The sequence below is a fragment of the Sus scrofa genome, chromosome 6, assembly GCF_054392235.1.
Source record: "Sus scrofa isolate SSC_HxYL_T2T_F1_AM1 chromosome 6, Sscrofa_HxYL_maternal_Yorkshire_Landrace_v2.0, whole genome shotgun sequence".
NCBI lineage: Eukaryota > Metazoa > Chordata > Mammalia > Artiodactyla > Suidae > Sus > Sus scrofa.
Window position 1 is genome coordinate 4,164,298 of NC_139388.1, and position 13,248 is coordinate 4,177,545.

General features: G+C 59.9%; 1 protein-coding gene across 24 annotated transcripts in view; it reads right to left on the bottom strand.

Moving 5' to 3' along the window:
• GSE1 (Gse1 coiled-coil protein) overlaps positions 1–13,248 on the bottom strand; it is a 412,190-nt gene that overhangs the window by 97,918 nt on the left and 301,024 nt on the right. For 7 of the 24 annotated variants that reach the window (XM_021093715.2, XM_084959253.1, XM_084959234.1 and 4 more), the window contains exon 1: positions 3,878–4,568. The exons of 12 other annotated variants lie outside the window; for them this stretch is intronic. In XM_021093715.2, coding sequence (XP_020949374.2) covers positions 3,878–3,914 — 37 coding nt within the window. In that variant the 5' untranslated portion in view covers positions 3,915–4,568. Of the gene's footprint in view, positions 1–3,877; positions 4,569–4,712; positions 4,844–4,907; positions 5,387–13,248 lie in introns of those variants that run through there. 5 more of the 24 variants (XM_084959256.1, XM_084959259.1, XM_084959233.1 and 2 more) reach the window with 3 other exon arrangements.

The window sequence follows — 13,248 nt, forward strand, 5'->3', positions numbered from 1 at the left end:
TCCAATTGGAGCTCCAGCTGCCGGCCTACACCACAGCCACAGCCACGCGGGATCTAAGCCACATCTGCAACCCACACCACAGCTCACGGCAACGCCGGATCCTTAACCCGCTGAGCGAGGCCAGGGATCGAACCCGCGGCCTCATGGTGGCTAACTGGGTTCCTCAACCACTGAGCCGCGACGGGAACTCCTATTTCTACTATTGTTATTACCGGTCCGGCGCTGAGTTGGCCAGGAGAGAAACCCACCGTCTCCACCTGCCCACGGCCGGGGGGAGTTCGGAAAGGGGACAGACAGCTGGGCGCGTGCGCACACAGAAGAGCATTCTGAGAAGCACTGGAGCCCCCCTCCCCTCGCAGGTCCCCAGTTCCCTTTGCACAGGCCCGGTCCACCCTCTCCTGGCACAGGCAAGCGTTCTTCTGGATCCCAGTCCCCCCACTAGTGACACCGCGTCGTAGGGGTGAGGGGCCTGGTCCAAAGACCCGAGTTCAAGTCCCAGCTCGATCGCTACGAAGCCCTGAGATTTTCTGCAAATGATTCCACCCTAAGAATAATGATTATCATATAGCTGCCACCTGCTAAGTGTCCCCTTTGTCCCAGGTGCGGTCCTCAGTGCCTTGCAAAGATTCACTCATTGAATTTAATCCCTTGCACCAGAGGCCGGCAAACTTCCCTTGTAATGGGCTAGATCACGCCTTTTAGGCTTGGCTGGCCTTGTCACAACCACTCCAGTTTGCTGGTGGAGCACGAAAGCTGCCCCAGATAATGCACAAAGGAATGGACATGGCCTTGTGCCAATAAAACTTTGTTTACAAAAATCAAACGGTGGGCCTCAGATGGCCAAGCCCTGCCTTACACGGATAGTGAAATGACCCAGTGATGGGTCCCATTTCACAAATGGGAACATCGAGGCCCAGAGAGCTTGTTACCTGCCCAGAAGAGGCAGAACAGGACTTCAAACCTGAGTGCCTGGCCTCAGTCCTGTCAAACAGGAGAAGCGGTGCCTGATGCCAGCCTGGCTGGGAATGAACTGCCCCACCCCCAACCCCCAGAACAGCTGGCTGGGCAGGTTCTGGGCCCTGCTCCCTGCAGTTACAGACACCGTGACAGGATCTGGCTGTGGGGACAGAATGGGGTTCCAGAGGCTCGAGAGCACCTGGGTGTCAGGCCTCTAAGGGCACAGAGCCACCGCATGCCAGGCTGGCACGTCCAGGCCTATTCTTCCCGGGCCAGCGTGGTGGGCAGCCGCAGGCTTCATGTCGCAGCGCCACCCCTCCTGAGCTGGGCAAGCTGCCAGCTCCTCTGAGCCTGACTCTGGTCATCTGTGAAATGGGTGGATGTGACACAGGCACCTAGTTCTGGAGTGGGAGTGGCAGTTACACGATGGATTCACAGCAAGCACTTGCAAGGGGGCCTCAGAAGCTCCCCGAGAACCAGGTCAGTCTTTGCCTCTGGCCTCTCTGACTCCAAGGGGAGCTGACCGAAGCCCCAGGGGAGCAAAGCCACTTGACCTTGGTCTTCCCAGTTAAGCCTCTACACGAAGATCATAAAGTACAAACCCTAGCGGGGCAACTGGAGAAAGGAAAAAAGAAGACTCTGGAGGCACAGACAGCCCTGTCCACAGGCCAAGAGGACCGGCCCCGTGCCCTGACCTCCCCAGGCCTCCCCACCTGCAGGCCTTCCGCTCTGCCACTCAGGCTTCACACCAGCCAGGACCAATTTGCTTTCATGGCTCTGGATTTCCCAGCCTGACACTTCCTCCTCCTCCCTCTGCAGCTCCCAGTGTAAATAAAAAAACCAGTCACCTGAGGAATACATATGCGCCAGCAGCCACCCGGTGGCAGGGGAAGTGGGGTGCCGATGACAAACACCTGTGCTTTGCAGAGGCCCCGTACTTCAGAAGATTCCTTCCTGCCACACACATGGGCTGAAAGTCTCTACAAGACAAGGCGCAGCTCTGGGGGCCGCGCCGCAGGTTCACAGAGGGGAGACCCCTGCCAGCTTTCCGGCAGCTCCCTGGCCAGGGGGAAGGCCGCCGGAAGCCACCAGCCAGAGCAGGAATGCCAGGCCACAGTCTGGGTCCAAAGGGCCTGGGTGCATCTCCCCAGGCACCCGTGCTGGGCCACCGGGTTCTTCCTCCTGGGCCCTGTGTCAGAACACAGCCCCTTTGTAAACAGCGGTAAGAGTGGGAGAGTTCTCATCTGGGCCAGGCGGGCCAAGGGCGATGCAGAGGGGAGAGGAAGGCTGGATGTGCATTTCAGGCAGGGAAGGGAAGGAGCTCAGGAGCGAAGGGCAGACCCCGAGGAATATTCTTCCTGGAAGAGTGCTGGAGACACCAAGCCTGAGACATAGACCTGGTCGGTTCCTGAGAAGGGCTGGGGACCCAAAACAGCCCCCAAGAAACTGAAAAAAGAGCAAATGCATGGATTTCACAGGAAACAGAGACGCCCCTCCCACTCTTACCCCCACAAACCCTCCCCCTACTCTGTCAACCGTCTGCCCCGGTTCAGGGGCATCAAGAGCCACATCTAGCACAGCTGGGTCCTGCCCAGGCCCGTTCCCTCCCCCGACGCTCCTCCCAGGGGATCCAGCGCGGCTCTGGGAGCCTCAGCCAAAGCGACTGGGGCTTCAGAGCAGAGGGAAAAAAACCAAAACCCAACACCCGGCCACGTGCACTTTTCTCCAGCAAAACAGTTCAGGAGTTAACCTCTGCCAGCAGCAGCCTCCTCTGCAGAATTTTTAAAGCCCCGACCTGAGAAGCCCAGGAACGTCCTTTCTCCTCCCTGCAGCATCCCAACGTGTCCCCCATCCCCAGATCCACGGCTGCCCCAGCTTCCCTAGGAACTGTGTGTCTGCACCCAGAGAAGATAAAACTCTCCAAGGAAGGAAGGGGAAATAAAAACAGCTCATTCCTAGAACAAGTGGTCACACGCAGGGCAGCCTTCCTGACCTGTAGGTCACGTGGCCCACCCGGGGCCGGCCTGGTGAGTTACTCCCGACCCCGGGGGGCACGGGAGGGGGGGGTGACAGCAGGGCAGCCGGGAAGGCCCAGGGAGCACGGCGGCTCCCACCTCCCTCACCAGGATCCCTGGCTCGCCCGCCTCCCTTTAGCCTCCATGTAATTCTTCTTCAGGTCTCCAAGTGCAAATAAAGTGAACACAAGAGGGGCTCCCCAAACCTCCGGCCCTCACCCCCTCCCCTTCCCCGTGGGCTGCAAGCGCAACTTGCCCCGAAACAGAAAGTTACAGGGCAGGCTGCTGTCAGCGCGCAGGAAGGTTAGGGAAACAGGAAGCCACGCCAACCACTCTCCGGAGCTTCCCCCGGCCCCCTCCTCCGACCTCGGCAGGCACAAAACCTTCCAGGGAATCCCAGGCAGGAAGGGGGGCGGGGAGCGGGCGCGCCACGCTCGTGCGGAGACCGCGCAGGGGGCTGGCTCGAGGAGGAGGAAAAGAAGCCCGGGACTGGGGGTGAGGGGGGGGGGACGCGTGCTACCCGATCGGGGCGGCCTGCAGGAAAGTAACTTCACACCGGGTGCTTCATTCCCCTTGGAAGGCTTGAGTGCCCCCGGCCGCTCGCGGCACCGCCGCCACCGAGCCGGCTCCGGGCAGACAAAAGGAGCGAGACGCGCAACCCCCGGCGGCGGCGCGGTGGGGGCGCCGAGCCGGGTGGCCGCTCCCCGCCGCACGTAGCGCACACACCGCCGGCTGGACCGCAGCGGGAGCCCGCTCGCCCGCCGGCCTGCTGAGGGCCCGGTGGACCCACCGCTCTGACCCAGGCCGGGGGTGGGGGCTGGGGGTCTGGATGGGTCGGTTAGGGTGGGGGTCCGGGGCGCGCGGGCGCCGCGCGGGACCCGGGGAGGCGCACAGAGCTCGCTTACCTGGTAAGTAATACAGAGGCGGCTTCAATCCAAACATGATTCAGATTAGAATTCCATAGTGGCCAGAGAGGGATGAAGAAGGAAAAAATATATTAAACCCTAGCGAGGAGACAAAAAGCGCCGTCCGAGCCACGGCGCTCAAAAATGTCCAAAACAATAAAATAAAGGCAGAAGAGCGATCCCCACAGCGACGGGGAAAAAAAAAAAAAAATCAGTCTTTTTTTTTTTTTTTTTTTTTTTCCTCCCTAAAATGATCAAAAGGCTCTCTCTCCTGCCAGAGCTCGGGCAGTTTCGGCCACCTTGGCCCTGGCAGATCCACAATGAGGTAATTGACGACCAAGGACCGGCCGGAGCCTCCACGGCTGCCCGGTGTCTTCGCCGCGTGTGTATTTTCTGCCTTTTGGACTTGAGATGCAAATAAAAGAAGGAGGGGGGCGCACGGCGAGGGAAGCAGGCGGGAGAGCGGAGAGGAGCGCGAGAAAAATAAAGGGGGGAGGTGAGGGTGAGGAAATTGGGGGGTTAAGATCTTCAGGGATTACTCATTTGAAAGGAAAAGAGAGAGAGAGAGAAAAGCAGCCCCCAAGACGTGCGAGTAGCAATCTCTCCTCCATTCAGCCATTTGAATGTCAAGGGCGAGGGTCAAGGGACCTGTTTCCAACAGGGTTTCACGTTCAGAACCAGAAGGAAAAAGGAAGGGGGGGGCGGCGGGAGGGGGTATCTCTTGTTGCCAAGGAGAAATCGGCTTTGTTTTCGTTTCCCCTTAGCTACTGGGTGAGGAGGGGCGGGGTGGGGGGAGGAGGGGGCGAGCGGGGAGGGGAAAGGAGAAAATTAATACCCAAACAGCCAAGAAGTATCGAGGGGGAGATTTCTTCTCGTAAATAAAAGAGGCAGCGGTTGCAAACAAGTCTCCGGCAGGAGAAAGCAGGCCGACGAGCCGGCTCCCCTCCCCCTCTCGCCACCCCCACCCCCACCCTACCCCCCCCTTTTTTTTTTTTTGGTTATCTCCCTGGCCCGGCGTCCCACCACTGACTCAGAGAGCAGGGGTGGGGGAAGGAGAAAGAACTCGCGGGGGCTCCGGCGCCGGGGCAGAAGGAGCAGGAGGAGAGCGGGCAGGCGAGAGCGCACGGCGGTGGAGAGCCCCTCGATCAATTTTCATGCAAGAATCATTATCGGTAAATTGGAAAGCTGGCTGCCTGACAGCAGATTTGTCTCCCCTAATGAAAGCGAAAGGGTAGGGGCGCAGCGGCGGGCGGCTGCAGGCGGCGGCGGCTCCTTCCGTCTCTACGCCGCATCTTCCAAGAGCTCCAGGCTTCGCAGGGCGATAATAATAGTTTCACTTGCGAGCTTCCCCCCGCGCGGCCGCGGAGCCGGGCGCCAGATCCGTGCGGACTGGGATCGGGGCGCAGAGACCTGGGCTCCCCTCTCCCAATGCAGGGAGGGTGCTGCTGCTGCTGCTGCTGCTGCTCTCGGCGGGGTGCTCCCCTCTGCCCCGAAGCGGGGGCCGTTTGCAAACTGTGGGCGGCTGCGGACGCCGCCGGTCCCCCCTCCGGCTGCCCAACTCCGCGCTCTGGCCGCCCGCCCGTCCTCCCTCCCTCCCCACCCACGTCTGACAGCTGCGGGAGCGGAGAGTTCACTCGCCGCGGGGGCCTGGGAGGAGGATCCCCAAATCGTGCTCCGGGAGCTCTGGCCCGCCTTTTGTGAGACCCACTCGGGGCTGCGGAAACACACCGACCCGGCCCAGGGCGAGCTCCTAACCCCGGCGGCTTCTTTCTCTTTGCCTCTCTCTCACCCCTCAACCCGCACCCACCCCTTAAAAATCCCTGTTGCAAGTGTAATCAAATGCTTGATACCATCTCCCACACTCTCCCTGCACTGGTGCATTATCAGATCCGGGAAGGCATGCTTCCAGGCAAATAGACCTAATAAATGCTATTACTGGGATTCTGCAAGCCCCGGCTGCACCATAGTAACGAGAGCCCTGGCTAATTTGGTTTAAGAAAACGACCAACTGCACAGAGCGTGTGTGAGTGACTGTGGAGCCTGTATCCCTCCTCCCCACCCGCCTCTCTTTCACACCAGCTCGAGAAGGCCCCATGTGATAATTCCCCAAATCGAAGGGGAAAAAACGCTGCCGCCAAACCACATCCTGTGCGCTCATTGTCCAGCCCAGCGATTTTAAAGAGACAGGATCCATTTACCCACGCCCCCCCCCAACACGCACACTTAAACGCACGCTGCAAAGCAGCCTCTCGAGGTGACAATTTATTTTTCAGCCCTTTTACCTTCTGAAGGGCCCCTCGGTGGCACGACCAACCGGAATCGCGACTTGGTAACACTAAGGGGTCACCTTTTGACCTCAGATACAATCACCTTGGTTTGAGGAACAGACCTGAGCCTGCAGGTACACACGGCGGGCCACCGCGGTCACGCCAGGCTTGGACTCCTGCCAAGGCTTTCCAGGCGCTGCGTAAATCAGGGGTCCCCAGCGGCGGCCCGGGGCTCCCTGCTAAACGCGGCCGCTTCAGATGACAATTGGACTCCCGGAATACGATACTCTAGAGGAGAGCTGGGGAGGGGGGCGCAGACTGGAGGAGGTGGGCGGACCCCGCGTGCTCCTGACCCCTCTGTGCCACTCGCGCCCCCACCCCACCCCACCCCACCCCACCCCGCCAGAAAATCGTAAATGGGCTGGGCGGAGCGCTCGGAGCCAAAGGAGGGGTGGCGCTCCTCCCCGCCGCCGCCACCAACGGCTGGGTGGGTGCAGCGCGCAGGCGGCTGGCTGCCTCCTCCGCCCAGGCGGGCGACGCGAGGAGCGCCTTTTAATCCCGCGGCGCCCCCTCCCCGCGGGCGGCCGAGCGCGCGCGGGCACCCGGGAGGGCGCCGGGGCTGCTGACCTGGAGGAAACCGGCCGCTCGGGGCCGCTAGCATCTGGCCGCTCCGCCCCGCGCTGACCCCGGAGGTCGCGCCCGGCCCTCGGCGGCGGCGGCCCTTTGTTTCCGGGGCTGCGTGGCGGCGCGCTCTGCGCTCCCCGCGCCTCCCCCTGCGCCCGCCACCGCCGCCACCGCCGGCCGCCCTGCAGGGGAGGCACCGGCCTCGCACGCGGGGTCGGGGTCCAGCACCTGCCCGCCCGCCCCCGACCGGCCTCCGCTCGGATCCCCGTTTTCGCCTGCTTATCACTCGCATACCTGATTGCCGGCGCCCCTCTGGGAGTGGGGGGCACCCAGGCGCCCACGGGACAGCCCCAGAGAGCTGCCGTCCATCCCCCGACCCCTCCTAAGCTGGGAAACACCTCTGATTCTGTTTGGGGGGAAAAAAATAAAACTATTTTTTAAAGACCCTAAACTCTGCGTTTCTGTTGTCATTCTTTTATTGGTTTTTAATTCTCCGGGATTACACGAACAACAGTAGTAATTAATACTAAACCTTCCTCTACTGTATATGCTAATGGCAGGAGCCATAAAAATTAATTTGCAAACATGTCATTACACAATAGCTGTACAGGCAATAAACCTGTAATTATGGGCCAATCACAGGCTGGGTACAGAGGGAGGCCTGCTCCCCCAATCTGCTGGGTGCCCCCCTTCCCCCGCTAAAGGGGCGAAGATGGTGCCAGAAAGAAGCTTGCTTTCTGGGAGCCACCTGTGGCGAATGCTCCCAGTCTGGGGGATGGTAGAGGGGTCTCCAGCCTAGAGTTCCAATGGCCTGGCTGCCATGCAAGGCCCCCTGGAGACAGCCACTCCAGGGCCAACGGAGCCTGAAACGGCGGGAGAGGAGGCAGGATGCCCGGCTGGCTAGTGCGGTGGGGTGGGGGGAGCAGAAAGAAACGTCGGAGGCAGAGAGAAGAGGAGACGCCACACTGTAGGGCCAGCCCCGGCTTATCTTTGCTTCCCCGTCAACAGGCAAACATTCCCCGCCCCCCAAGTATTTATTTGAATGCCTGCATCAGAGTCTCTGGAAATGTGCAGGCCAAGGCCTAATTGCTTCTCAATACTCCTTTGGGAAGGAGGTGAGCGGCAGGCGTCTAGTGTTACCATAAGCCTCCTCTGGCCTTGGGTCGGGCTGGCTCAAAGTAGTTTAGTGGCATTTCCTGGTGACAGGGACGTTTGCAAGGGAGGAAGAGAGGCCATCTACCACGGTAGGATGGCTGCGCCGCAACTCCCGACCTGATGCCAAAACAGCTGAAAAATATAAAGCAGGCCCCGCCATGCCAAGCAGCCTGCTTAACGGGCTGACTTGCCACTGAATGGCTCGGTTGTCTGCCATGATGTGGCTGAACGGGGAGCTGGAAGGATTTTCCCTTTCCCACCGGCCCTTGTGGCTTGGCTGTCGTTTTTGGAACCCATCACTAAGGCCATTCATTTCCAGGGGAGGCACCCCTCCTGGGACCGGTGCCTCTGGCCCGGCGGCTGGGGATGGGAGGGGCAGCCAGGCTGGGCCACACCTGGACCAGCTGCCAGGTGGCCAGGTGAGAAGGCCAGCACTCGGGTGGGGAATTTCAGCTCAGCGGGGTGCTCTGTAAGGATGGGGTACCTCGCTCCAGCCCTCCCCTCTCCTCCCGCTCTATCAGCTCACCTCCAGGGCGGAGGCAGGAATTGATAGAAAAGAGGCAGCAGGGAGTTCCCTGGTGGTCTAGTGGTTAGGCCTTGGCGCTTTCACCGCCGAGGCCCAGGTTCGGTCCCTGGTCTGGGAACGGGGATCCCACATCAAGCCGCTTCGCGCTGCGGCCAAAAAGAAGAAAAACAGGCAGCAATCTGCAGGGGCTGAGGCTCCACCGAGGGGAGGGCCACGGGAGGGCAAGCTCACCCCCACCTCCCTGAGAGACCCCACAAGGCCAGCCCGAGCGGGGTCAGAGTGAAGAAAAGAACAGAAAACTGCTAAAACTGCTCCATCTCTCGATGGGGACACAAGCCAGGGAGTGCCTGCTTCCCTGGAGGTGGCGGCGTGGGAAGCCCGGGACCCCACCCTGAAGAAGCAGGGGCCCCCACCTTCCGACTCTCCCTGCCTGCACCTCCAAAATTGAGGGGCCCCAGACTCCCTCTAGTAGCGGGGCGGCCGTGGCCACAGCACAGACACAGCCTCGCGGCCAAGAGCATCCATCAGCTGGATGCAACAAAAATAGCCTCCCAGCACGTGTGGGGGACAGAGGCTGCGGGGTGGGGGGTGTCTGGAGGGCAGGAGGGGGCGTCCAGCTGTGTGTGCATGGTGCCCACAAACACTCTGGTGGCTGCCCAGGCCCGGCTGTGACCTCAGCTTCGATAGAGGGGCGCTGCTCCCCAAGGACGCCAGGGCACGGAGAAGAGGGGCAGTGGAAGGCCGAGCGGCTCACCTGAAATGCCCTCTGGGGCCGCCCCTCCACCTCGCGCCCGCCAGGGAGGATCATGCCTGCTGATGTCTCCCAAGCTCAGCCTGTGCCAGCTGCTGGCCTAAGCACTTTTGCCGGCTAACCCCCCGGATCCTCATGACAGCCGCTTTCAAGGTCACCGTGAGGCAGTCCATTTTCTAGACAAGGCACCGAGAGGGCAAGCACCTCGCCCAAGGACACACAGCCCCGAAGTCCAGAGCTGGGGTCTGAAGCTGAGCTGGTTCCAGAGTCCACGGTCATAACCACCAAGCTTGGACAGACTAGAGCGCAAATTCCAGCTGGGCGCCCCCCACCCACCGTGCACCCCCGGGCAGTCATGTCACCGTCGAGCCTCCGTCTCCTTACCTGGAAAATGGGATGAAATCAGTCCTGCCTCCCAGGAAGATGCAAGTGGGTACCCACGCTGGTGCCTGGCAGAGCACGGCTCCATAAATAGAGCTGCAAATGCCTGTGTTTTAGATAATAGCGATAATAGCAGCGACCATTGCCGGGCCTCAGCACACCCAGGCTCCGTGCTACGTGCTTGGCTAAGGGTGTGACCTTCTCTGGAAGCTGCCCCCACCCCACAGGCCGACCTACGGTGACCATCACCCCCTTCTGCACATGAGGACTCGGAGGCCCCATAAGGTGACATCATTCAGCCAAAGGCACCCAGGGAGGGGACACACCCACGTCTCTCTCCATCTGGCTCTGGTCCTTAGGTGACTGGACAGGTGTGAGAGCTCGTTCTCAAGATAAGCAAGGGCGTTCCCGTCGTGGCTCAGCGGAAATGAATCTGGCTACCATCCATGAGGACACAGGTTCAATCCCTGGCCCCACTCAGTGGGTTAAGGATCCCGTGTTGCCGGCAGCTGCAGCTCCGATTCAGCCACTAGCCTGGGACCTTCCATATACCGTGGGTGTGGCCCCTGAAAAAAAAAAAAAAAAAAAGAAAAAAAGATAAGCAAGTCTGAGGTTGGAAGAAAAAGGGAGAAATTCTGTCCTGTCAAGATGATATCTGGAAGTTCCCAGCGTGGTGCAGTGGTTAACGCACCTGACTAGGAACCATGAGGTTGTGGGTTCGATCCCTGACCTTGCTCAGTGGGTTAAGGATCCGGTGTTGCCGTGAGCTGTGGTGTAGGTCGCGGATGCGGCTCGGAACCCGGCCGGTGGCTATAGCTCCAATTGGAGCCCCAGCCTGGGAACCTCCATAGGCTGTGGGAGCGGCCCTAGGAAAGCCAAAAAAAAAAAAAAAAAAAAAAAAAGATGACATCTGTAAACCCAGGTTCTGTTTCCATTTCAGCGTGCTGCATTGACTTTTGCTTTCCTGGTACCCAGTGGATCCAGGCACACCCCAGCCAGGGACTGCTGTCCCATCTCTGGGGTCTAAGCAGGCCTCGCACAGCCTCCTCTGCCTGCCTCTGGGTAATGGGCTGCATGGTGGCCCACCGAGATGTATGTCCTCCTGGAACCTTGCATTTGACCTTCACCGGAAAAGGAATCTGCACAGAAATAATTAAGGATCTCAAGATGAGATCATCCTGGATTATCAGAGCGGACCCTAAATGCAAGGGCAAGTATCCTTAAAAAAAGAGAAGCAGACAGAAAAGAAGACACACAGGGAAAAGGCCACGTGGACATGGAGGCAAAGGTTGAACAAGGAACATCTCGAGCGACCAGGGGCTGGAAGAGGCAGGAGGACCCTCCCCTAGAGCCTCACTAGGGAGCGTGGTGGCCCTGCTGACCCCTTGCTTTCAGATTTCCGGCCGCCAGAACGGAGAGAGAATCAATTTCTGATATTTGAAGCCACCCAGTTTGGAGTCATTTGTTACAGCAGCTGCAGAAACACATACATCCTGTCAATTCGGTGACAATGGAATGGCCAATGCAAGGAGGGCCTGGGCCCCGTCCAAGGCTGGGCATCACGGGCCTCGGGCCAGCTGGGATGAAGATGAAGCATCCAGGGCAGGTGTGTGCTCAGGCCTGAACTCAACACCCCAGCCCCCAGCTGGGGGGCTTTCCGGTGACCTGCCTGCCCTCGTCTCCCCCACTGGTGACACGGCTGGGGTTTGGGCAGCCTTCTGGGCTGCAGGAAGTCATCGAATATGGCTATCTGCCCAGGGACTGGCCAGCCAGGCAGCCTTGCCGCGTCCACCTATGAACAGAGGCCTCTGCTGGCCTCGTGCATCCTGCCGGCCCCACGGGGCCAGGGTCACGACCACAAACAACACGAAACCTGGCGGCTGGCTCTTCACCAAACCTGTTGCCCTTTCCTCTTGGGCTCACACCGAGACGACAATTCTCAGCCTCCCACGCAGGCGAGCGGGGCCAGAGAACCACGTTCTGGCCGAGAAAATATGGTGAAAGGCATCGCTTGCCACTTCCAGGCCCGGCCCACCAGGCCGTGAGCCTCCGTGGTCCCCTTCCGGGCCTGCCCACCAGATGTTAGCTCCCAGGATGACCCTGAACCCATGGGGACCTCCCCAAATATTACTGAGACCAGACACCCCTGCCCGACACCCCTCCCGTTACAGATGATGTCGGCAGGTGATGAAGAAATAGGCATCTACGGTGGCACTTCTCCTGGGAGGGTGTGTAAAGGGTAACTTCTCAGCGTGATGCGCCACGGAGCCCTCGGGGCCTCTTCGTTGTCGGAGCCAGTGTTAGTCTCGTACAGACGCCATTCGGTCTCTTTGAGGGCCACGTACGGACTGACCGGCACTGCTCTGGATGCTTTGAGCACATTATCCTGTTTCATGCACACACTAAAGGTCAGTCCAACATCATCTCCATGGTTTTTTGTTGTTTTTGTCTTTTTAGGGCCACACCCACAGCATACGGAGGTTCCCAGGCTAGGGGTCCAATTGGAGCTGTAGCCACCGGCCTCCACCACAGCCACAGCCACACTGGATCCGAGCCACATCTGTGACCTACACCACAGCTCACGGCAACGCCGGATCCTGAACCCACTGAGGGAGGCCAGAGCTCGAACCTGCATCCTCATGGATGCTCATCGGGTTCATTAACCGCTGAGCCACGACGGGAACTCCCTATCTCCATTTTTCATATGAGCAAACGGAGGTCCAGAGAAGTAAAGCAGCTTGCCCAAGGTCACACAGCCGGTAAGAGGAAAATCAGATCTGAACCCAGGCCCTGCATTTCATTTAGTTATCTAGTTACTGGCCACGCTCAAGGCATGCAGAAGTTCCCTGGTCCACAGCAGCAACCCGAGCCATAGCAGTGACAACACTGGATCCTTAACCCACTGAGCCACCAGGGAACTCCCAGAAACTCTTTGCAATGAAAAGCAAGCAAGCAAATAAACACAAGGAGACTGCATGCGGCTGTCTGTCGACACACAGAGCTGTGTACCTGACCTCCAGTTAGGGCCACCGTGGAAGCCACGGGCGGCACGTTCAGGGGCTGGGAATTCTTTACAGTAATGCTTTCTCGAGACATACGTCGTGGATGTGGCCAAGACATACGTCATGGATGTGGCCAAAATGCTTCCTCCCCGTGGCTGCGCAGACGCCAGAGAAATCAGAGACTGCTCTTGGACTGCCAGGTGCAGTCCTCCCTGAAAGGGGGCCCTCCGCCTGTCGCCTGTCCCCGCACGCCCTGGGGACGCAGGCGGGCCACTTCTGGAGGCAGTCTATTCATAATCTCAGACGCTCTGGTTGTCAACCGTTCTGCTTCGTGCAGAGCCAGCAAGCACAGGGCTGGCAAGTGGCTGCTGAAAAGCCCTGAGGAAGGTCTCCTGGTGGTGGCAGTGGGGGAGGGGGGACGCGGGGGCGGTGCAGCTCCATGGCCCCAGGCTGGCATGGGGTGCCTTCTGTGGACACAGCAGCAGCCCGACTGTGGCCTGCCCGCTCCGATCCCGCTCCAGCCGCTGTCCCGCTCAGGTGCCCGGGGGCAGCTGCCAAGGCTTTCTTCTCCCCACCGGTGCCTGCCCACCAGGGACCAGGCAAAAGTGTGTACAAGGGAAAAAGGCTTTTGCGAACAGCATCCTTCCGGCTGCCGGCTGCCGGCG